The following is a 24,800-nucleotide window of genomic DNA, read 5'->3' on the forward strand; positions in this document are numbered from 1 at the left end:
TTATGTTAAGAATTCAGAAGTATTGAGATTAAATTTCTGTTGTATTGTGCTAAACGGTAACAGCTTATTGCCACACATGATATCCACTATATTTAGTATGTTTCCCTTATACCAGTTGCGAAGGTTAATGTTTGGAATTGTCCATTGCAGTGTGTCAAGGGGAATGGGTATCATTGTTGAAGGGTAAAATTCATTCCCTGTAATGTTGATCTCTTCCCAAGATTGTAGTATCGCTTGTATTGTTTGTGGAGCCTTCTATTCTGTTTATGTGCTTTAGTAGCAATTAGAAATGATAATGGTGACGTCTTGTTTAATCGTACAGTTTCCAAGTGGCACCATGGTTTAGTAATAGGGTTAGAGAACCAATTTTTAAGTTGGTCCAGAACTGCCGCTGTGTGATAGTCTTTCAGAATTGGTAAACCCATGCCTCCCACCGTTTTGTTTTTAGTTTGTATTTCAGGGGAACATCTTGGTCTTTTCCCTGCCCATACAAAGTCAGATAATTGTTTTTGCATTGATCTAAAGAATGATGCTGGTGCTGGTATTGGTAGAACTCTGAATATGTATATTAGTTTCGGTAGGATGAGCATTTTGTACGCTGCTAATCGGCCTAACCACGTCAAGTGGTGCTTCCCTAGTCTAGATAGTTCTGGCTGAAAGGAAGAGAGAAGTGGGGTATAGTTAATGGTATATGTTTTCGAAACTGGGTAGGTGAGCTTAATACCTAGGTAATTGATTCGTACAACCAGGGATATGGTAGGGAGTGTTTGAGGTGGTTTTCAAGTTTTTTTATGTATATGTATTCCTAATATGTTGGATTTAGATGCATTAACTTTATAATAAGATATTTTACTAAATTGTGCAAGGACATCATGTGCTGTGGGTAATGATTTGTCTGGGTTTGATAAAGCTAGAATAACATCGTCTGCAAATGAGATCTTGTGGTGGTGTTCTTTTGACGTGATACCATGTATGGAGGGATGGGACCTTATTTTTTCCGCTAGTGGTTCCATAAGCATGGTAAAAATTATGGGGGGCAGAGGGCACCCCGTCTTGTTCCATTTGTAATGAGAAATGGCTTAGAGAACATGCCTTCTGTATATACAAATGCGGAGGGTGAAGAATATAGTGCCATTATTGCATTTTGCAATGGGCCGACCAGACCAAACTTATCCATGACCTTGGACAGGTACCCCCAATGCACTCTATCAAAGGCCTTCTCTGCATCTAAGGCCAGAAGCAGAGAAGGCTCTTTGTTCTCCTCTACCAGATGAAGAAGATTTAACACTCTTCTGGTGGCATCTGTGGTCTGGCGACCCACTACAAATCCCACCTGGTCATAGTTTATCAAGTTGGGTAAAATACATGATAATCTGTTTGCTATCAGTTTAGCGTGCAATTTGACATCTACATTTAATAAGGATATCGGCCGAAAGTTTTGTGGAAGGTTGGGTTCTTTGCCTGGTTTAGGGAGAGTTATGATTGTGGCTGTAAGCATTTCTGGGGGAAATTTTGCTGTAGTTGTTGCAGCTTCAAAAACAGGGAGTAAGTGGGGGGTTAGGATGGGAGAGAATAATTGATAATATTCTGAAGAATAACCATCTGGGCCTGGGGCTTTGTTGCGGGGGAGACGTTTGATGACGTCGTTTGTTTCTTGTAGCGTAAATGGTTGGTTTATGTATGCCAAGTCTTCTTGTGATATTTTAGGGAGATGTATTGACTCCAGAAATTCTGAAATCACCGTGTCATTGGGCTGAAAAGTATCTGGGTCCTTTTTAAGGTTATATAGTTTCTCGTAGTAATCGCTAAATGCATCGGCTATTTCTTGTGGGTTGTTAACTTTTTTGTTGGATTTGGGGTTAATGAGGTAGGAAATTTTTTGTTTAATAGTTTTTTCTTTTAATTGTGTGGCTAGGGACTTTCCTGCTTTATTCCCGTATCTATGTCTGAGCTTTTAGTGATCTCAATTGGTGGTTATGGCGTGATATTAGGAGAGTTCGCAATTCTTGCCTGGACATAAACAATGCTTCTCTTATATTTTATGTGGTATGTTGTTTGTTTACGTTTTCTAACTGTTGGATTTGAGCTAATATAGTATTGAGCTTTTCTAATCTTTGTCTTTTTGCTCTAGCACTCATCTGTATGAGTAGACCTCTTACGTAAACTTTATGTGCATTCCATAGTGTGAAGGGGTCGCTGACCGAGGGGGCGTTGATGGCAAAAAATTCTTCAATTGCTTTTTCGATTTTGCGGTTGAGATAGTGTGAAAATGTCATTGCGCCATCTGTTAGCCCTGGTCTCGGCACAGCGATCCCCCACGACCACCGATATCGGAGCATGGTCCGACCATGTAATACAATGCAGTTCAGATTTAGTAATCTGTTGTAGGATAAATTTATCTACTAAAAACAAATCTATGCGAGAATATGTATGGTGAACGCTGGAAAAAAAAGTAAAGTCCGTTTCTTAGGAATGTTGGCACCTCCACACATCATACAAACCGGAAGATGAAATGAAATCTTTCAAAGTCAATCTGTTTCTTGAATGCTTGGTCTGACTGGATACATCTAGGTCTCTGTTGTGGACAGCATTAAAGTCTCCACACAAAATGGTATGACCCTGTTGCATCAATGAGACTTTTTTCCATACTTTTTTTAGAAAAGATAGCTGTTTGGAGTTTGGAAGATAGATGTTCACTAAGGTGAATTTTTTGCCGTTAAGCTCACATACTAAGATAATGAATCTGCCTGAAATGTCCAAATGGATATCTAGACTTTGGAATTGCACAGTATCTTTAATAGCTATGGCGACACCCCTTTTTTTTTTTTTAGGTATAATTTGCTTGGAAAATGTGCGGGAACTGGCGATTTTGAAAGTTAGGCGATTTATTTGCTGCAAAGTGGGTTTCCTGAAGACATATCACATCACAGTGAAGATTTTTAGCTTCCTTCCAGGCCATTTGCCTGTTATTCTTAGTTATAAGGCTTGACAACAATTTAGATGCTGGTTACCTTAAGGCCAATGAATGGCTCGATTCTGATCTGGAAGGCGATGGTCAGACGCTGGCAGTGCGGTGGTCCGTAAGGTGGGACTTGCGGTTTAGGGAACTCTCAGGTGTTAGTTGTTGCGGTTATGCTGAGATGAAATACTGCAGGTGGAGTTTCTGTTCAAGTGATGTAGCAGATGATTCCTTGGGTTGTGGGTTGTACAGGGATGGATCCTATTCTTGGAAACTTCTTGGAGAAAAGAAAACAGTTAACAGCAACAAACAAAACTTGATTCTTAAAAGAATCAGTGCGGTAGGAATAACCGCTCAATCGAGGGGTGTTTAACAGGTAAACGAAAGGTGGCAGTCCCCGGGGCCATTAGGGATGTAATAGCAGTAGAGGTTGCCTAGCAGTAGATCTGGTTTGTGGACCTCTTTCTTTCTAGCCATAGTTGTCTTGGTCGTCTGCATCAGGGAGAATGATTTGCCAATCTCGCAGGAGGCGGAGGCCATCTTTGATGTTAGAGATCACATGTGTAGTTCCTTCTCTTATTATCATGAGTTTTGCTGGGTATATCCACCGATATGTGATATGGTGGTTGTTCAGTGGCTTCGTGATAGAGGCTAGTTGACGCCTCTGTTGCATGGTGAAGCCTGATAGGTCAGTATAAAAGGAAAGTTCTTGGAATTCCTCTGGAAGGGAATCACGGTTTCTTGTGGCTGCCATAAACTGATCTTTGACATGATAAAAATGTATTCTGACAATAGTGTCCCTGGGAAGGTGGGCGGCTACATGCTTAGGCAGTCTGTGGATACGATCCACTATTAGTTCATCATGGGGAACTTCTGGAAGGGCAGATTTCAGCATTTGTATAAAGTGAGGTTTCAGGTCAGGATTTTTAACTGATTCAGGTATCCCACGTATTTTAACGTTGTTTCTCCTGGACCTATCTTCTAAATTTGCTAATTTAAGTTTCAGTTGCATCATGTCGTCATCTCTATCATTATGGGCATCAACTAGATCATTGAAAGTGCAAGCGAATTCATCCATCTTTGTTTCAACATGTGAGATTCTCTTGTTCACTGAAGATATTTCAGACTTAAATTGTCTAGTCAGTGATTGAATGTCAGCATGCAATGTGGATCTGAGAGATATCAACATATCTTTAAGTGTAGTGTCCATTATTGGTGTATTAGCGGTGGGGAAGTCAGTTATGGAGTCTTGTAGTTCTCTGGTACCATCCTGAGATGAGTGCAAGCTTACCTCTTCATCATCCTCCTCTGTGTGATCCAACTTTGGCTTGCTTTTGGCTGGGCTGGATGAGGCTGAGGGAGGCAGGGAGTACTGCTCAGCGGTGGGTGAGGTGTAAGCTCTGCTTGATCTTCTCCCCTGTGCAGTGCCGTTCTGTGTGTGAGAGCCTCGTGTGCCTTTCCCCTGCTTGCCGCCGCCATCTTGCTCAGGAGACCGCCGCTGCCACATGAAGTAATCTGGCAGCTTGTTGGGGTAAATATCCTCTTTTCTTTTCCTGGATGTCATCCCTGATGTTCCCCCAGCTGAACCGCTTTGGTGGCAGTAAAATTTCTAGGCTGTAAGTCGCTGTTTGAGTGTCTAATGGCCCTTGGCAGAGAGGAGCTCTTTCAGTGAGCGTACATACACCGCGCCGGCTAGCCATGCCCCCTGTGTGGGCATAGTTTTGTACCTATACTGTAAATTCAATAAACAGAATAAAAAAAAAAAAAAAAAAAAGTTGCTTCTGCTAAATTTAAACAATTCTTTATCACATTGGTGGTTGATGCATTTGCTTTTATTTTTTCAAGTAGGTATGAAATCTGTATTCCAGCTTAATTGATGCTTGAAAGGAATTTATAGAAATGTAAGCATTTTTTAGGAAATTAAGTAATTTTAGAGGCTGAATGAATCTACTATGTATACTTTTAGCAAACTTGGAGCGTACAGCTGAGTGCACACACAGGCCGAAAATTGGACATAAAAAGGGTGGTTTGGAACGGTCTGACTTTCGGCTTGCGTGTACAGCTGTCTGTTCTACAGAAGCCAGCTTCTGCCGAATGGGCATGCTGGAAGTCCAGCGTCCAACCAGCATCTGATCAGCTCTGTCAGCCAATGGCAGCAAACACTATTCAGTGTGTTCTGGAGGTGGGGGGGGGGGAACACACAGGCACAGCGGGGGAGATCGCTTCACTAACATTGCTTGTGTTAGTATAGCAATCTCTCAGCTTTTTTTTTCTGTTCAGCCCACTGAGTTGAATGAAAACAAAACTTCTAGTGTGTGCCCAGCGTTAGCCTCCAGCTTTGCCTACAGCGCCACCGGTAGATGAATATGAGGCTTCCTGTTTCTCAGTTCTCCTCTGTTGTCAACCTGTCTCATGCTTTCGAAGGGGGAAATTACAAGCAGCTGGACTGACACACATTGAAAAGACATGGCCTGCTCTTGTCATCTTTAGCAAATTCACCATAAGGAATACCATACAGCTGTTACTGGGGTACATGTATGTAGACTGGAAGTGGCAAGAAAATGCCGCAGGAGATGAGCAGCAATAAAATGTAACTGAGGATTTAAAAAGTGGAAAAATCGCAGGCGCTTATGACATTTGATGCTTTGTTTATATGTCCTCCATATGTATGGATTTGTGATTCCTGTATGTGAAAAGTACAACTATCACATCTGTTGTGTGACCTTGATGCCAATTCAGACATTGTTGGTGTACTAAATTGAGTAAGTTGTTTTTAGAATAAGTTTTTTTAAATGCATGTGTAACTTTTTCACATTTTCTCCACAGGCCAGGGTGAAACCGCACAGAACTTTCCGTTTCAATGAATGTGTCTGCACACCCTACAATGCTGATTTTGATGGTGATGAAATGAATCTACATCTTCCTCAGACTGAAGAAGCCAAGGCAGAGGCTTATGTGTTGATGGGGGTAAGTGCTTTTATGCAGAATAATGCTATCAATGTAAACTGCTGACTTTTCCTACAAAGATAAATTGATCATTTCCTTTCTGTTTTCAAAAAACAGGGTGCTTGTTCACTAAAAATGGCTTAGGTTTAATGGAACAGCCAGATAGGTCTTTTTAAATTCCTAAATCTCTCTGCAAAATAAATTTAACAGCGTTTTCTTTTTTGTTGAACTATTGCAAAAATTAGCAGTGAAAGTTGGCATTATGACTTTATACCAGCTTATTTGTATTCTGGGCTGCTGTTTGGGAAACTAGCAATGTTCGATTACCACATTAGCTTACATTCCAAGACTTTCAAGGTAGGTATCAGACTAATACAGTAGTCCAAGAGAGAGGTAAAGTGGAGCCTTTAAGACATCCCTACAGCTTTGTCTTATACACCCAACAGTGCAATCTCCCTGCCATAATTCCTAACTGTTTTTGTCTACCTGTCCATTTCTGTGACCATATACAAAATCTGGTCTTTACTCATTGACCCCTTTGTTTCCTGCTTGAGCCTTTTTTAGCAGAATAGGTTCAGATAAAAATATTGAGGCTGCCACTACTAATTTTAGTTTTTAAAGGTGCAAGATTATGCTGACCCTGGCTTCACTGTCAAGTGAGTCACTGACCTTAAACAAGCATATGCAGGTTTGCAGTTCTAACTTGTCAGGTTTCATTTACTGTGTTTTTACAGGGTATTGGATCACAAGGTAGGGAAAAAAAGGATCGGAATAATACTTGAGCCTGCATCATTTTCTCAATCTCTGCTCCCAACTTTCTGTCCAGACAGGTTCAATGTATAATGTTGTTAAAAAAAAAAAAAAAATGTTCTCCCTTTTTTTGTTATTTATTGCAGACTAAAGCCAATCTTGTGACACCACGTAATGGGGAGCCACTGATTGCTGCAATTCAGGACTTTCTTACAGGTACATGTAGTAAAAGAGCCTTAAAGTAATTGTAAAGTCTTCTACCTTTTATTTTTTAATGAAAAACATGTTGTACTTTACCTGCTCTGTGCAGTGGATTTGCACAGGGCAGCCCGGATCCTCCTTCTCGGGTCCCTCTTGGCTGCTCCTGGCCCCTTCCTCCTGTTGAGTGCCCCCACAGCAAGCAGCTTGCTATGGGGGCACCTGAGCCAAGCTGCAGCTCCGTGTGTCCATTCAGACACGGAGCTATGGTTCTGCCCCGTCTCTTCTGATTGGCTTCCACTGCTGTCAAAGTCAATTAGCCAATGGCACAGCTTCTGTGTCTCAGCCAGTCAGGAGGGAGGGACTCATGGACATTGTTGGAGAGAGATGGGGCTCAGGTAAGTATGAGGGGGGCTGTTGCGTAGAATGCATTAAGATAAAAACCTTCTGCCCTTACAACCCTTTAAAAAAAATTAAAAAAAATATGGGTAGTGGCACTGCTATATAGTATGAAGAATAATACATTAGTCCACCAATAAGTCCTTGAAGTGAAGTGTATGCATAAAAGGGGAGAGATGAAGAGGGGAGACCTGTATATATTATTTTAACAGTCCAGAAACCAGGGCAGCCTTTAAGGGGGAGGTTGAAAGCAGATATGCAAAGAAAAGAGAACACAGGCGCCTCTAGGTTAGAACTGTAAACCTTTTAATATAATACGGGTGCATTATCCACTTACATAGAGTTTAGGGAGGTAAGGCACAAGTCCATCCACACTGGCATGGTGTCAATCGGTACAAAGCGATGTTCAGAACAGCTAAATTAGAGCTCCTGCTGGCTTGGATTCCTCCCCTCCAGGCTAAGTCAGCTGTTCTGAACGCCTCTGTGTACGGATTGATGCCACGCCAGTGTGGATGGACTTGTGCCTTACCTCCCTAACCTTATTGCAAGTGGAATAATGCACCTGTATTGTATTAAAATGTTTACATTTCTAACCTAGAGGCATCTGTGTTCTCTTCTCTTTACAATCCTTTTAGGCTGGATTCGGATGCGCCTGACAGCAGGGGTCCAGTGCGTCCCTGTTCTCCATTTCAGGGACTAATCGGGCCCAAATTTTGGTATGGATTTGACCTGAAACAGTGCCAAAGATGCACAGGGACCCCTGTGCAATTTGCTCCGCAGCCACCCCCTGAGATGTGTGAATCGGCTCCATTGAGAGCCGGTCAGTCTACTGTCATGCAAATTGGATGTGGGGAAACGCTCGCATCCAATTTGCATAAGTGTGAACCCAGCCTTAAAGAAAAAGGCTATAAAAGCAGACTAGTGGTTGCAGTTTTCAGAGTCACCTGAGCTTAAGGGGGGTATTGAAAAAATTATAATTTGAAGTTCAGCAGATTTCGATTGATGTCCCAGGAAACCATGAATACATAGAAAACAAAGAGGAGATCCCCACCACCAACACAACTTTGAAGTAGAGCTGCACGATTAATCGTTAAGAATTGAAATCGCAATCTTTTTCCCTTCCCGATCTTTAAAACAGCATGTCATGATTCTTCCTAACAAATGCAGAGTTCTCACAGCTGGAAAAAAAATCCAGACAGCCTGCCAAGTTTCATCACAACACACGAATAAGTAGAAACAATGCATTTTTTCGTTTTTTTCAGGGGGAATTTGGTGGAACTAACTCAGTTCCACCACCTCTGGCTCAGACCCTTTGGTGCCTGCTCACCACAATCACTTGTAAACACAGAAGTCTGGTTCATGTGTTTACAAGTGACAGCTCTGCACTCTGTATGTAATGCAATCCTGGTATTTAATGCCCCTTTAAGACCCTCCTACTGTTTTTGTGAAATTTGACTGAACACACCCACTATTTGATGTGCTTTGGAGGGTGTGTGTGGGGGGAGGGGATTTGTGGGGCCGTGGTTAAGTTCCAGCACCTATTGTTTGAGGAAAAAAAGCCCTGTGTGTGTATGTGTGTGTGTGTGTGTGTGTGTGTGTATATATATATATATATATATATATATATATATATATATATATATATATATATATATATAATTTATACACACACAGTGGGGACCCTCACTCTTTGTTATATTGCAGCCATTTGCTAAAATCATTTAAGTTCATTTTTTTTTTCCTCAGCACCCCATATTGACAGAAAAACACAGAACTGTTGACATTTTTGCAGATTTATTAAAAAAGAAAAACTGAAATATCACATGGTCCTAAGTATTCAGACCCTTTGCTCAGTATTTAGTAGAAGCACCCTTATGATCTAATACAGCCATGAGTCTTTTTGGGAAAGATGCAACAAGTTTTTTACACCTGCATTTGGGGATCCTCTGCCATTCCTCCTTGCAGATCCTCTCCAGTTCTGTCAGGTTGGATGGTAAATGGTGGACAGCCAATTTTAGGTCTCTCCAGAGATGCTCAGTTGGGTTTAACAGGAATGAACGAAATGATCTGGATGGCCACACACCGGACAGAATAACGTGTTTTTATTGATAAAACTGGATCATAGAGTACACAGGATACTACAGCAGGAACGTACAGGATAGCAACTGACGCGTTTCACACTTATGCTAAGTGCTTACTTTTTCTTCGCTTCAATTGGGTTTAAGTTAGGGCTCTGGCTGGGCCATTGAAGAACAGTCACAGAGTTGTTGTGAAGCCACTCCTTCGTTATTTTAGCTGTGTGCTTAGGGTCATTGTCTTGTTGGAAGGTAAACCTTCGGCCCAGTCTGAGGTCCTGAGCACTCTGGAGAAGGTTTTCGTCCAGGATATCCCTGTAATTGGCCGCATTCATCTTTCCCTCAATTGCAACCAGTCATCCTGTCCCTGCAGCTGAAAAACACTATGATGCTGCCACCACCATGCTTCATTGTTGGGACTGTATTGGACAGGTGATGAGCAGTGCCTGGTTTTCTCCACACATACCACTTAGAATTAAGGGCAAAAAGTTCTATCTTGGTCTCATCAGACCAGAGAATCTTATTTCTCACCATCTTGGAGTCCTTCGGGTGTTTTTTTAGCAAACTCCATGCGGGCTTACATGTGTCTTGCACTGAGGAGAGGTTTCCGTTGGGCCACTATGCCATTAAGCCCCAACTGGTAAAGGGCTGCAGTGATGGTTGAATTTCTACAACGTTCTCCCATCTCCCGACTGCATCTCTGGAGCTCAACCACAGTGATCTTTGGGTTCTTTTTTACCTCTCTCAGCGAAGCTCTTCTCCCCCGATAGTTCAGTTTGGCTGGACGGCCAGCTCTAGGAAGGGTTCTGGTCATCCCTAATGTTTAAGGATTATCCATTTAAGGATTATGGAGGCCACTGTGCTCTTAGGAACCTTAAGTGCAACAGAAATTGTTTTGTAACCTTGGCCAGATCTGTGCCTTGCCACAATTCTGTCTCTGAGCTCTTCAGGCAGTTCCTTTTGACCTCATGATTCTCATTTGCTCTGACATGCACTGTGAGCTCTAAGGTCTTATATAGACAGGTATGTGGCTTTCCTAATCAAGTCCAATCAGTATAATCAAACACAGCTGGACTCAAATGAAGGTGTAGAACCATCTCAAGGATGATCAGAAGAAATGGACAGCACCTGAGTGAAATATATGAGTGTCACAGCAAAGGGTCTGAATAGTTAGGACCATGTGATATTTCAGTTTTTCTTTTTTCTTTTTTAATAAATCTGAAAAAATGTCAACAATTCTGTTTTTCTGTTAATATGGGGTGCTGTGTGTACATTAATGAGGAAAAAATGATAAATGATTTTAGCAAATGGCTGCAATATAACAAAGAGTGAAAAATGTAAGGGGGTCTGAATACTTTACCTCCCCACTGTATGTGTGTGTGTATAATTAAGTGTTCTTGCATAGCAAGACCACTTACTGTTATCTCACATATATATTATTATAGCCAAATTTACCACCCTAACTCCTCCCACAGTTTTTACACTACATAGACAAGTAATATACCAAAACGTGCGGATTGTTCCCGATTGGTGTGCTATTACTTTGTGGAACGTTTCGCCGAATGGTTCACGAAATATCGTTGTTTTTGTGGCGAAATTGGTCCCATAGGAATGAATGGGGAAATGTTCAAAACTAGAGTGGGAGGTGACAAAAGCTGAAAAATAAGGACATGATTTCTAAACTGCCACCACTCCCTCATTTTCAAGCCCACCTACACAAATCTTATATCAAAACATTCAGCTATCCCTGCTGCCACTAAACATGTCCACGGCTAAGCCATAGTCCTGATAGTTTGCACAATATGACCATTTGTTTGTAACTCACGCCGTCCATTGACATTCATTGAAACTCTACTGTAGCCCCCTCCAAATTTGAAGGGCAATATCTAAACTGTGACTGTGCCTTCATTTTTAATATTTCAGAGACATACTATGCATCAAAATCTAGGTCTGGGTCTTGTGATTCTCACAATATAAAGATCTTCACTGTAGGATTTACAGTTTTTAAAATACAACCATCTGAAATACTGCACAGTTATTACAGCTATCATGATCCTGTGTATTGTGTTTTGAGCAGTGGTTGTGAAGCATAAACAGGGCATGAGTGTTGCCAGGAAACAGTGAATGTAAACACTGATTATCATCAAACAGATAGCACACCTTCACCTCCATTCTACGTCAAGCTGCTGAGACCCCCCAAATGCATGTGGTCATACCTTCATCTGCTAGGCTTGATAATGCTTGTAGACTACTGGTGGAGGCAAGAACACTTCACACAATTTCCCCAGAAATTGTAGCTTTTCTGGTATATTATATAATTATATTATATATTTTTTTTTTTTAGCAGAGACCCTAGAGCAGCGGTTCTCAACCTGGGGGTCGCGACTCCCTGGGGGGGTCTTTTGCCGATTTGCCAGGGGGTCGCGAATGCTGGCTGAGACGGACCCGAAGTTATTGTGTTACACTGGAGTCTGTCCGTCTCGGCCAGCAAGATGTCACTTCCGGGAGAGGAGAGTCCGCACGGAAGTGACGTTCCGTCAGTGCCATCTTGGTACTCTCGTCCGCAGTGAGGCTACACTTAGAAGTCGGGAAGCGGACATGTTTTTACACCCACTGAAGTCCGCTTGCTGAGGACGAGTCTACCAAGATGGTGGCGATGAAACGCCTTTTCCGGTGAACACAGACAGCTTGCTGATTCTGAGGGAACACCAGTGATTTGGTAATCAGAGATAGCATTTTTGTACATCAATTGCCGCCACTGTGCCCTATCAAATGCTCCCACTGTACCATCAAATGCTGCCCCCGTGCCATATCAATGCTCCCACTATGCCCCGCCGTCTGCCCGGCACTTACCCTGTGTCTCGGTGGGGCATTTTATTCATTTGTAACTTATATGTTAAATAAATATCTTGCACTGTATGTTAGATTGTTTTTGTGATTAATCACTACGCTTTAAGATGTTAAATATCTAGGAATGAAAATACATCCTGCATATCAGATATTTATATTTCAATTCATAACAGTCGCAAAATTACAGCAATGAAATGACCAACGAAAATAATTTTACTATTAGGGGTCCCCACAACTTGGGAAATTTTATCAAGGGGTCACGGCACTAGAAAGGTTGAGAACCACTGCCCTAGAGAATAAAATGGTGCTTGTTGCAATATTTTATGTCGCACCGTATTTGCGCAGCGGTCTTTCAAACGCAATTTTAAAAAAAAAAAATCTAAACGGTAGTGAAGTTAGCCCAATTCTTTTTATTTATTTTTTTTGTATAATGTGAAAGATGATGTTACACCGTGAGAATTGTGAGAGAATTGCGGTCTTTATTCTAAGCAAAAAATCGTGATTCTCATTTTAGCAAAAATCGTGCAGCTCTACTTTGAAGGGTAAGCTATGTATCTATTTTCCCTGGCCTAGCTGTTGGCGCTATATAAATCCTGTATAATAATGAAGTACTGTATACGGAAGCTCTCAAACTGTTTGAAACACTGGTGCATAGCCTTATGTGTTATATATACACTATACATACTTTACAATGGGTGGACAAAAAATAGAAGCACTACATGATCAAGGAAGTGATTTTTAAGCAAAAACACTTATAAGCACAGTTGTAGTGAGTATTACTCGACTGTCATTTTCCTCCTATGTTCTGATAAATAGGCTTTAAACACAACAGGAAGCAACTAGCAGAGTTCCAGAGCCCAAACCGTATGTGCCTGAACTGAAGTTGGAAGCAGTCCAAACAACTGCATTTTTTTAGGCTGGAATTGCACATTTGTTTTTCATTAAGCACACCTTAACATTAGCTATTAAGACAACACCTTAGCTATTAAGATTATGTGCATTGAACAATTTTTTTTTAAGCTTTATGTTAAAATAAATTTCCACACAAAAAAAAAAAAAAAAAATATGCTCACCTAGGTGGATGCTGCATCTGTCCCCTGCTGCCTCTGCACTGAGAACTGGACGATCAAACATCGCTGATCACTCAGTTCTCCCCTCCGCTCTGAGCAGAGAGCCGAGACTATCAGCTACAGGCTCTCTGCTCTGCCCCTCCAGCCCTTGCTGAAGAGGTGGGCTGTGGAGGGGGGCGGGAGTAGCTGGCTCAGTCCACAAGTGGCTCGCTGAGAGGCTGAGCTAGCGGCTGGTTTAGTGAGTGAGTGACGTCAGCCGACAGTGGACTTTAGCCTGCTGTCAGATGAAAGTAGGTCACAGGAGTGCAGAACGAACCATAGGAGAAGTAGGGTCAGAAGTGCTTTGGCTATTTCTCTTTTTTAAATGTTTGTTTTTTTTTTTTTTCCACAGGAGAAATCTAAAAACTGTGTTTCTCTTTTCATAATGTACGCTCCACTGCGCTGTGAGGCATTCTAATTCATTGCAGTTTGTTTAACCACTTCCTTACCAGGCCAATTCTGACATTTCTCTCCTACATGTAAAAATCATCATTTTTTTGCTAGAAAATTACATAGAACCCCCAAACATTATATATGTTTTTTTAGCAAAGACCCTAGAGAATACAATGGCGGTTGTTGCAACTTTTTATCTCACACTGTATTTGCGCAGGAATTTTTCGAACGTGTTTTTTTTTGGGGAAAAAAACAGTTTTGTGTTTTAAAAAAAAAACAAAACAGTAAAGTTAGTCCAATGTTTTTGCATATTGTGAAAGATGAAGTTACGCCGGGTAAATAGATACCTAACATGTCACACTTCAAAATTGCACATGCTCGTAGAATGGTGCCAATGTTCGGTGCTTGAAATTTTTTTTACTGGTTACATGTTTTTGAGTTACAGAGGAGGTCTAGTGACAAAATGATTGCTCTCACTCCAACGTTCGCGGCGATACCTCACATGTATGGTTTGAACACCGTTTTCATATGTGGGCGGGACTTACGTATGCGTTCGCTTCTGCGTGCGAGCACACGGGGACAGCGGCGCTTGAAACTTTTTTTTTATTATTGATAATTATATTTTGTTTTTTTTTTACAAAAAAAAAAAAAAATTTTGATCACTTTTATTCCTATTACAAGGAATGTAAACATCCCTTGTAATAGGAATATAACATGACAGGTCCTCTTAATAGTGAGATATGGGGTCAATAAGACCCCGTATCTCACCACTAGGCTGGGAAGCCTGAAATAAAAAAATAAACATAAAACGATCACCACTTCCCAGCCGAAACGGCGCCTTTTTTTTGAATGGAGAGGCCGGGCGTGACGTCATAACATCGCGCCCGGCCTCCGATGATCATAGAGAAATCTCTATGATCTACATCCGGCGCCGGCGGATCCGCTCTCCGCCTCACCGATCGTAACGGTGAGTCGGAGCAAGCACCGGAGGGCGGCGGGAGGGGTGGGGGGGGGGTAACGTCTCCTCTCGCCTCCCATAGGAACGATCAAGCGGCGGAACGGCCGCTATGATCGTTCCTATGGCATAGAGATTCGCCGGCTGAAACCGGCAATATCTGAATGATGTCTGTAACTACAGGCATTATTCAGATATGTCCGCCCAAAGCCCAGGACGTTATATGACGCGGGCGGGAAGTGGTTAACTTCTGTTATATTCAGCTGCATGTTCAGTTTCATCCATTGGGCCTATTGAAAACAATAGATTATATCTTTTCATTGCACTGGACCTGCAGTAAGCAACATAGCTCAACGCACATGGTGTGAATGCACTTTTCATAACCCATGAAGAGCAGTTTTTAAAATGTCAGCACATACTAGGTTTGGGAAAACTGCAGTGGCAAAGAGTGAGGGCCCATTCAAACTTGCCTGCATGCTAAACTGAAGTGGTTTAGTGTGCAGGCAGCAGACGGGCTGCAGTTTTATGTGGCAGGGGGTGGAGTGATGTGTTTGTTTTTTTTTTTTTATTTATTTTGTGTGTGTGTGTACAAAGTGACGCATCATTCGCTCAAGTCAACACGTTTTTCCAGTTTTTTGTGGTAAGGTGCCTCGGCTTATATTCGGGTCGGCTTATGCTCGAGTATATACGGTAAGCATTGCGCATACACAAGCGGCTCTTGAGCTCGTTCACATGAGTTTTTCGTTGCGCGCCCAAAATCTTAGTAAATGTTAAGCAACGTACATGCAATTGCATGCATTGAATGGGCGCACCTTTAATCTTTGACTAATTTTTTTGTTAAGCTGGTTCACCTTTGTTTTTTTTAAGGAGATTTGCACACAGGTCATGTGAGCATGTTAAGTTGCCAACATGTGACATGTACCTTGTTAAAATTTATATAAAAAGACTCTCGCTCTTTTCTTAAAGCCTAAAAGGGCATGGTCGCACCGATTAGGACGATGCCATTGACTGCAATTGCCGCCGATTTGACATGTCAAAACGCTCCAGTGTGAACCAGGGCAAAAAGCTACTTTCCTGGTGCCTTCATGGCAGCATACGCATGGATTGTATGCTGCCATGGATAGGCAACAGGAAAGGAAAATTACAGAAAGGTAAGTACTGTATTCAGTTTTCCATTTTAGAACAGTGGTTCTCAGCCTCCGTCCTCAAGTATCCCCAACAGGCCATGTTTTGGGGATTTATCTTAGCTAAAAGCTGTCCAAAATACCAAGCAATTGCCTGGTTTAAAGCACCTGTGCAAGATGAAGGAAAACCTGCAAACATGGCCTGTTGGGGGGGGGGGGGGGGGTGTACTTGAGGACAGGGTTTAGAAGCACTGATTTAGAGCACTGAGCAAAAATCTAGCTCAAGACAATCCTATTCAAATTGTGGGCATTTGAGGGAAACCAAGTGAGTGTTCTAACCCCTGCTTGTCTTTTTAGGTTGGACTTTGTGTCCCTTTTCAGAAAGTTGGCTTCACTTCCTGTCACATAGCCAAACAGGAAGCGAGGGGAAAACCCTACCAATGTCTTTCCTTGGGGACACACAGGTCAATCTAGCTAGTGTACCGATTAGGCAAATTGCACTCTGCTGTGTACACCACAAATTATTAGGTATTTTGGACTTTGGGGTTTATTTACTACAGGCAAATCCACTCTGCGCTACAAGTGGACTGAAAGTGCACTTAGATTTACAGCGACTGCACTTCCAAGTGCAGAGTGGATTTGCCTTAAGTAAACAAACCCCAAAGGTCAAAATACCTAATAATTTGGGGTGTACATAGCAAAGGGCTAGAGTGCAATTTGCCTAATGGGGACACTAGTTAGATTGTCCCCAAGGAAAGACATTGGTAGAGTTTTACCCTCACTTCTTGTTTGGCTATGTGACAGGAAGTGAATGCATTTGAAGGAGAATCTGGCAAAATTTGAGAGGTGTCTTCACCCTATCAGGGGTGCAGACATCCCCTAAAACTGACAAGACTTCTATTACCTCTGCACTCTATCCCCATGCAAAAATAAAGGATTTCATTTAGTTTAACTTTGCAAAGACACATTCCTAAATTGAACTGTGATGCATGTCAATGGCCCATTTAGGCCTTGTTTAATAGAAAAGTATAATAGGTGGTTGAGAAATGTGATGTGTAATTTATGCTCCTAGAACACCTGATGGTGCTCCATGCATGTTGGGCCTCTGTATGTGGCCAGGCAGTGAAAAAGTCCCACACATGTGATATCGTAATACTCAGGAGGAGTAGCAGAATGTATTTTGGGGTGTCATTTTTGCTATCTAAATGCTATGTGTTGGAAATATCTTATAAACTGACAACTTTGTGTAAAAAAAAAAAATGCGTTTTCATTTTTTTCCACATTTTTCAAAAACTTCTGGAAAAAAAATGAACTGTTCAAAAGACTCATCATGCCTCATAGATTATACATTGGGGTGTTAGCTTTCCAAAATGGGGTCATTTTGTGGGTGTTTCCATTGTCCTGGTGCTCCAGGGCCTTCAAAAGTGTAATAGGTGGTTGAGAAATGTGATGTGTAATTTATGCTCCTAGAACACCTGATGGTGCTCCTTGCATGTTGGGCCTCTGTATGTGGCCAGGCAGTGAAAAAGTCCCACACATGTGGTATCGTAATACTCAGGAGTAGCAGAATGTATTTTGGGGTGTCATTTGTGGTATACACATGCCATGTGAGAGAAATAAGCTATTACAATGACAATTTTGTGGGGGGAAAAAAATAATCTCAATTTTGCAAAGAATTGTGGGAAAAAAATACAACTTCAAATAACTCACCATGCCTCTAACTAAATACATTGAAATGTCTACTTTCCAAAATGGGGTTATTTGGGGGGCATTTGTACTTTCCTGGCTTGTTAGGGTCTCAGGAAATGAGATAGGCCACCAGTACATCAGATGTGATAATTTTTTTATGATTTGCACCATAGCTTGTAGACTCTAAAACTTTCACACAGATCAAATAATTTCCACAAATTTTTGGTTATTTTTACCAAAGATATGTAGCAGTATAAATTGTGGCCAAAATTTATGAAGAAAAATTACGAATTTGCAAAATTTTATCACAGAAATTAGGAAAAAATGCGTATTTTTTTCAAAATTTTCTGTCTTTTTTCATTTATAGCGCAAAAAATAAAAAACCCAGAGGTGATCAAATACCATCAAAATAAAGCTCTATTTGTATGAAAAAAAGGACAAAAAAATCATTTGGATACAGTGTTGCATGACTGAGTAATTGTCATTCAAAGTGTGAGAGCACTGAAAGCTGAAAATTGGTCTGGATAGGAGGGGGGTTTAAGTGCCTAGTAAGCAAGTGGTTAAAGATCAAGATCTGAAAATATTAATTGGGTTTAGAAACACTTCTCTGTCCTTTGTAATATATTGAAAGATTTGGGTAAAAAAAAGAAAAAACACATTTCAAAGATATATTAGAAGTAATAGGAATGAGATTAGCATCAAAAGGGTTAATTAACGGAGAACACCTACTAATTGCCTAACAAGTCAAGCCCAATTAGATGAAATTAACCAATTGTATTGAGAGTGCGCTATTATCAACGAGAAAACCGTTGTTACCCTAGCACCAGTTGCAGTTTACATACGCGGGTATTTATTATCGATATTTGCGCTTCAACGTGCGCCTGTTCTCACGTTCAATTAATGATTTTCCGGCGCACCAACTAATGTATGAACTGGTACAGCGCCTTCTTCTTAGCGAATAACCCTCTTTGACACCTTATTAAATTCCAGAAAATTACAGACTTCAATATTACTTTTGAAGTAAAATGTTTCCAGGCTCAACAAAAACTATGTACAAAACATCACAAGCGTTAGAAAGATGGAATTTATAGTGCTTGCCATTTTTATATCCTGTTGTTGGGTGGCTTATATTTAGTCTAGCTACTCTATACTGTATGTATGTATCTTTATTATAACAATAAATTGCCTTTTCTATTCTAAATGTTCTTTCTTTTTTAGCTGCCTATCTCCTTACGCTTAAAGACACTTTTTTTGACCGTGCCAAAGCATGTCAGATCATTGCGTCTATTCTGGTGGGAAAAGATGAGAAAATTAAAGCTCGCCTTCCACATCCATCTATTCTGAAGGTATATGTATAATCCATCGTTAGTCTTGGGGTCTGACAAATTAGGATTTTATTTATGGCTTCAACAATTTTTACTTAATCTTTTCTTTTCTTTCCTCAGCCTGTCGTTTTGTGGACTGGAAAGCAGATCTTCAGCATTATTTTGCAACCGAGTGCGGACAATCCAGTCCGTGCCAACCTAAGGACCAAGGGCAAGCAGTACTGTGGTAAAGGGGAAGATCTGTGCCACAATGATTCTTGTAAGTCTTCTGTGTGGTACAGCTTTCTTGTTGGGGTTAACAACACTACTTTGACAGTAGACTGTATGACAATAGTGTCAAATCCAGGTACTATGTGATCTATAAGCCTTGTAAAGAACCAAAAACCCTCCTTTATCTTCCCTGACAGAGCCAAATCCTCCTCCTTCATTTGTGTTTCTTACCCTTGCTCTCCCAGACACTGCAGTGAGAGGGTTCCAGCATCAGAGACAGTGCTGGTAATCAAACAATGTACAAGGACTAGGTGTAGTCAGGCTCTGATTGTCATCCCGCTGTAGTGCAAACAGGCACAGCCTACATGAATGCAAATTCATGAGCAGTGCAGGATCGTTACCACACCATCACAGGAAGCTGTATTAAGTATACTTCACTGGCAGGCTCAACGGGTATTTGTGGGACTTTGTAAGGGGACTGAAAGAAAACGAAGTGTAGATGCACTTAGCATTTAGGTGATACTAAACGCACACGGTTTAATTTACATTATCCCTGATCTTTGTGTATATGGATGATGACGCTGTATATTTATTTTACAACCCCAATTCCAAACAAGTTGGGACGCAGTGTAAAATCTACATAAAAACAATGCAATGATTTGCAAATCTCATAAAGCCATATTTTATTTACAGTAGAAAATAGAAAACCTATCCCATGATTAAAACTGAGAAATTGTACCATTTTAAGAAAAAGATAAGTATTTTGAAGCAGCAAGGCTAGCTTAAAGTGGTTTTAAAGCCTAGACATTTTTTTACCTGAATGGATTCCCTGTATTAAGGTAAAAAAGTTTAGGTGTCAGCATCCCCCCTTACCCCCCATTTACTTACCTGAGCCCTCATTCAATCCAGCGCTGTGTACGTCTGCAGCTTTTCTCACCCCTCACTTCTGGGTCTCACTGACTTAGCTTGGGCACCGGGAGCCATTGGCTCCCAGTGCTGTCAATCAAAGCCAGTAATACGGGGCAGGGCCACCAAAGTCTGCTGTCTGTCAATGGATGCAGCAGCAGGGCTCGGCTGAGAGCACGCACAAGTGCCCCCATGGCAAGCGGCTTCCCATTGTAGCACTGAACAGAGGAGTAGGGGCCAGGAGCACCGACAGGGGACTCGAAACGAGGAGGTTTACAACCGCTCTGTGCAATTCCATTGCACAGAGCAGGTAAGTATAGAGGTTTGTTATTTAAAAAAAATAAATAAATTACCTTTTACAAATCACTTCGGAGTGGTGTAAACCCCCAAACAAAATGTAATATATTGTAGATTTAATATCTTTATTTTCAGCTGGTGATACTGCTAGTAAGGCACTTCCTTTCTTAGTGCCTCCACTCCACTGGAGGAGCAATTAATGCAACTGTTCTTTATCCATCTTTTTATGGGTGAAGCTTTTACATGAATTGAAAAAAGCTGACCTTTGGAAGCACCCCCCATCTGTGTTTAACCACTTTAGCCCCAGAAGATTTTACCCCACTCCTGAACAGAGCACTTTTTACAATTTGACACCTCCTCCCTGCTCTTTAATCCTCTCTGCTCATGTGTGTACTCCTGCCAACAACCCAGGAAGCTGAGAGGATGTCCAGTGTGTCCCTTTGGCGTCATCATTTGGTTGGACATGGGCAGCCAGCCGGCACAACTATGTGGGTTGTAGACAAGAGTACAGATAGGAGCAGAGAGGAGGAGAGAGCCAAGAGGAGGTGCATGCTGTGCTTTCTTCCTCCTGTCTGTTAAGACGGAACACACTGGGATCATAATGTACAGGCAAATTTTGTCCTTTTGCTATGGCAGCCCAGGGTGCCACAGCAGACCGGTTGAGAAACGCTGGAATAACTTACCAAGTATGTAGCTTCATTATATTTTAGTCCATGTCACTGTTCCAGTTTAAGCTGGTTCCATGACTGTTGCCCCAGGATTCCTGTTTCAGGGTAGATCCTTTCTCTTACAGCATCCTATGGAGCCACCCTTGCATGCATGGACAAACACACAGCCCTGTAGCACATAATGACAGGCCACTCCCCTCTCCTCCCTTCTCCAAGCTCAAAGACTTGTTTGGAAACTATACTGTCCACTATTAACCCTTTGCTGTGAGTAATGGAAAGAGCACCGAGAGCAGGAGCCAGCAGCATTGATAATAGTTGTAAGCTGCAAGTGTTAGAGTAAGATTAACAAATAGTTTGCTTGTGGAGTGTTTATTTCATTTGTGCTCAATATGTTAGTGTTATTAAACCCCAAAAGAAAGATGTAATATATGTCAACTTGCCAATCCTTAGATATTGTGGCTGCATTCATTTTCTTTTCTTAAGCTTTTTTTCATTTATTTCACCTGGTGATCCTGCCAGTAACACTTCTTGTTTAAGGGTGTTTGAATTCTGGATGAAGTAGTAAAGCAGCATTGTCAGTCTGAAGGGAGGGCAGTGTTAGACTAGCAGATTTACATGGACTTGACTAACAAATTGAAGCTGAGCTCCAGCGAACACTTTACAGGCAGTAACAGAAAACAGTTTTATTTTCTTTTGGGTTAAAGGTTTTACATTAAAGCGGAACTGACGTAATGCTGTCACAAGCAGCAAAGAGGCAGACTTTTAAACTGCATGCGCAGCTCAGCTTACAGTGCTGGTCTGGTCTTTGTGTGTGCTGGGGTGACTGACATCCCGCGCCAGCCAATGAAAATTGCGGAAAATCAGCACTCAGAAGAAGATGCCGGGTGTCTTGCCGAGAAAGTTCCCCCCGGTGGATAAGGACCCCCCTGTACTGCGCATGTGCTGTGCTTAAGCAGTACGAATGACTACAGAGCCGCCGAAAATAGACGAAGATGAACAGCTGATCGTCAGCTGTACACGGCGCCTGCATACTACATTCTACCCTATGTCCACGTTAAAGCCCCACCATCCAAGTGGACATAGTGGTAGAATAATAATATGCCGAGCGCAGCGAGGCCGTGCCCGAAGCGTGGCGAGCGGCCTGTTACAAACTCTTTTTTTATTAAAATACTCTTGGCACGCAGGCGCCGTGTACAGCTGACTCAGATGTTCAGCTTCAGCTCTTTTCGGCGGCTCCCTTGTTCCTACTGCGCAAGCGCTGCGCCTGCGCAGTAGAGGGGGGTCCTTATCCGATGAGGGGAACTTTCTCGGCAGAACACCGGCAAGGGAGCGTTGGAAAGCTAAGTTTAACCCCTTTAGTTCTGCTTAAATAAAAACTGACCATTGAAAGCACACCTGTCATCATTAAATGGTTTGTCTCAACTTTATAACTGCTACTTGGTCTGGACAGCTTGGTCTGTTAAAGTAAGTTGAAAAATAACAGACTTACTGGCTAAATCACCAGGAAAGAAAAAAAAAAAGTCACATCTAAGAATTTGTGAGCTGCAATTTAATGCATTTTTGTTTTAAGTTTAATGCAGTGTTAAAAGAGCTGAATACTACTTTTTAGGATCTCCTTTATACATTTAACCCGTATCTGTGCCCTCTTCTCTTCTCTTCTCTTCTCTTCTCTTCTCTTCTCTTCTCTTCTCTTCTCTTCTCTTCTCTTCTCTTCTCTTCTCTTCTCTTCTCTTTAGTGCCCTAGTTCTAATTTCAGTACTTATGTTCTCCTATAGCTCTAGTTTTCCTTATGCAGGCCATACATGGTCGAATTTCGAACAGATTTTCTTTTCAAAATCAGAATGTTCGTTTTTTTTTTTTTGTGATCCGATGATGCCACCATTGATTTTCGAAATTCGGCCGACCAAGCCTTCAATTTCACCACATGTTGCTACAGAAAAGAATTTTCGTGGCCAGGAATCTTCTTTTCTCTCCGTAAATTTTCTTTTCTTATTCCATTTCTTGCACGCTTCTCCCATCATTGATTAGAAAATCGTTCGTTTTTCTAAAAATTTCCAACATGTCCGATTCCTCAAATTTGATTTGCGCACGAAAATCGGCCAAAATCGAAAGAAAATTCTTATTAAATTCGAACCGTGTAGGGCCGGCATTAGTCTTTTTCCAGAATCATTCAGAATCATATGATACTTGTTTTTTTTTCTACAGATGTTACAATTCAGAACAGCGAGCTAATGTGTGGAAGCATGGACAAAGGAACTCTGGGTTCTGGCTCAAAGAATAATATTTTCTACATACTTCTGCGAGATTGGGGACAGCTTGAGGCTGCCAATGCTATGTCACGTCTTGCAAGATTGGCACCCGTTTATCTCTGTGAGTGATGCATACCTGTAGTTTTTGACTGAAAAGTAGGTTATTGTTTATAACGAATTTCAGTAGATAAAACTATTCTGTTAGGTATGACATGTAGTCCTTAGTGTTATGGTTATGTGCATAGTTTTCAAATTTCCTTTTAACCAACTGCCACCCGCCTACTGTCAAATGACGGAGGAGTAGTGCTGCTCTCGTTCTGGGTGGACGTCATATGTCGTCACCCCAGAACGTCCGCTCCCACGGGGATCGTCGCCACGCAGTGATCCTAGGACATGGCGTGACCTCAATCTCTGTAAAGAGCCGATGGCGTGGCTTTTTAACCTTGTGATCGGCTGTGTCCAATCAGAGGCGGTCACATGTAAATGCGGACGTGCCGGTAATCGGCTCTCATTGCCTCACACTTGACTGTGTGTGGAGAGGAGAGACAATAAGCGGCATCTCCTCACAGGGGACATCCAGGCAGGTAATCAGGGCACTGATCATCAGTGCCCTGATTACAATAAAGCCCCCAGTGCCAATCAGTGCCCATTAGTGGTGCCAGTCAGTACTGCCTTTCAATGCCTGCCCATCAATGTCGCCTATCGGTGCCCATTAGTGCGGCATATTAGCGCAGCCTCATCAGTGCCCAGAAGTGCGTGCAGCCTTCTCAGCACACATCAGTGAAGGAGGGGAAAAATTACTTATTTACAAAATTTACTGACAGAAACTAAAACCTTTTTATTTTTTTTTTTTAATAAAAAATTAAAAAAAAACAGCAGTGATTAAATACCATCAAAAGAAAGCTCTGTATGAAGAAAATGATTAAAAACTAATTTGGGTACAGTGTTGCATGACCGGGCAATTGTCATTCAAAGTGCGACAGCACCGAAAGCTGAAAAATGGCATGGTCAGGAAGGTGGTGAAAGTGCTCGATATTTAGGTGATTAAACAGAACAGCTGTTTTTATGAAAACCAGTTCTGTCTTGGCAGATATAATTTCTGATCACTTTGAACTTTGTAATTTTCAAGTTGACTTTTAGGATTATTCACATTTCCCCTCAGTTAGAACTTAAAGCAGAAGTAACACTTTTGGGTGGAACTCTGCTTTAAGGCCTTCTCCACAGCTCCTGTTTGTGAAATTGAGCTTTCGGGGAGGAGGGGGGGAAGGTACCCTGAATTTGACAGGTACCTGCTCCCACTTCTGTTTGCCTAGGTGACCGGAAGCAGAAGCTCTCCCTCCTGAAGTCTTCTGGGACATATGACAGTCCCTAGAAGATTTCAGGGCCAGTCACAGAACGTCGCTCGAACATGCGCACTGGGCACCCAGCTGTGAAGCCGTAAGCTGTCACAGCTGGAAGCCCATGGCAGAGATGCCGGCACCGCTGAGGGAGGACACGTGGAGAACATGGCTGCAGTGAGTACACCGCTGGACCGTGGGACAGGTGAGTGGCTGTTTATTGACTTTTAGCTGCTGACTTTTAATAAATGACTCAGGAGTCACTTCATACCCCTTGCAAGGTGTTTTTTTTTTTTTTGTTTTGTTTTCTTTTTTCGTATGTCATTGATTTTTACATGTTACAAACAAGAACGCACATGTT

General features: G+C 41.8%; 1 protein-coding gene across 1 annotated transcript in view; it reads left to right on the forward strand.

The window, feature by feature from the left end:
* POLR3A (RNA polymerase III subunit A) overlaps positions 1-24,800 on the forward strand; it is a 143,072-nt gene that overhangs the window by 39,904 nt on the left and 78,368 nt on the right. The window contains exons 11-15 of the mRNA XM_073596832.1: positions 5,786-5,926; positions 6,802-6,871; positions 18,666-18,793; positions 18,893-19,031; positions 23,059-23,223. Coding sequence (XP_073452933.1) covers positions 5,786-5,926; positions 6,802-6,871; positions 18,666-18,793; positions 18,893-19,031; positions 23,059-23,223 — 643 coding nt within the window. The remainder of the gene's footprint in view (positions 1-5,785; positions 5,927-6,801; positions 6,872-18,665; positions 18,794-18,892; positions 19,032-23,058; positions 23,224-24,800) is intronic.

Source organism: Aquarana catesbeiana, linkage group LG08, assembly GCF_042186555.1.
Source record: "Aquarana catesbeiana isolate 2022-GZ linkage group LG08, ASM4218655v1, whole genome shotgun sequence".
NCBI lineage: Eukaryota > Metazoa > Chordata > Amphibia > Anura > Ranidae > Aquarana > Aquarana catesbeiana.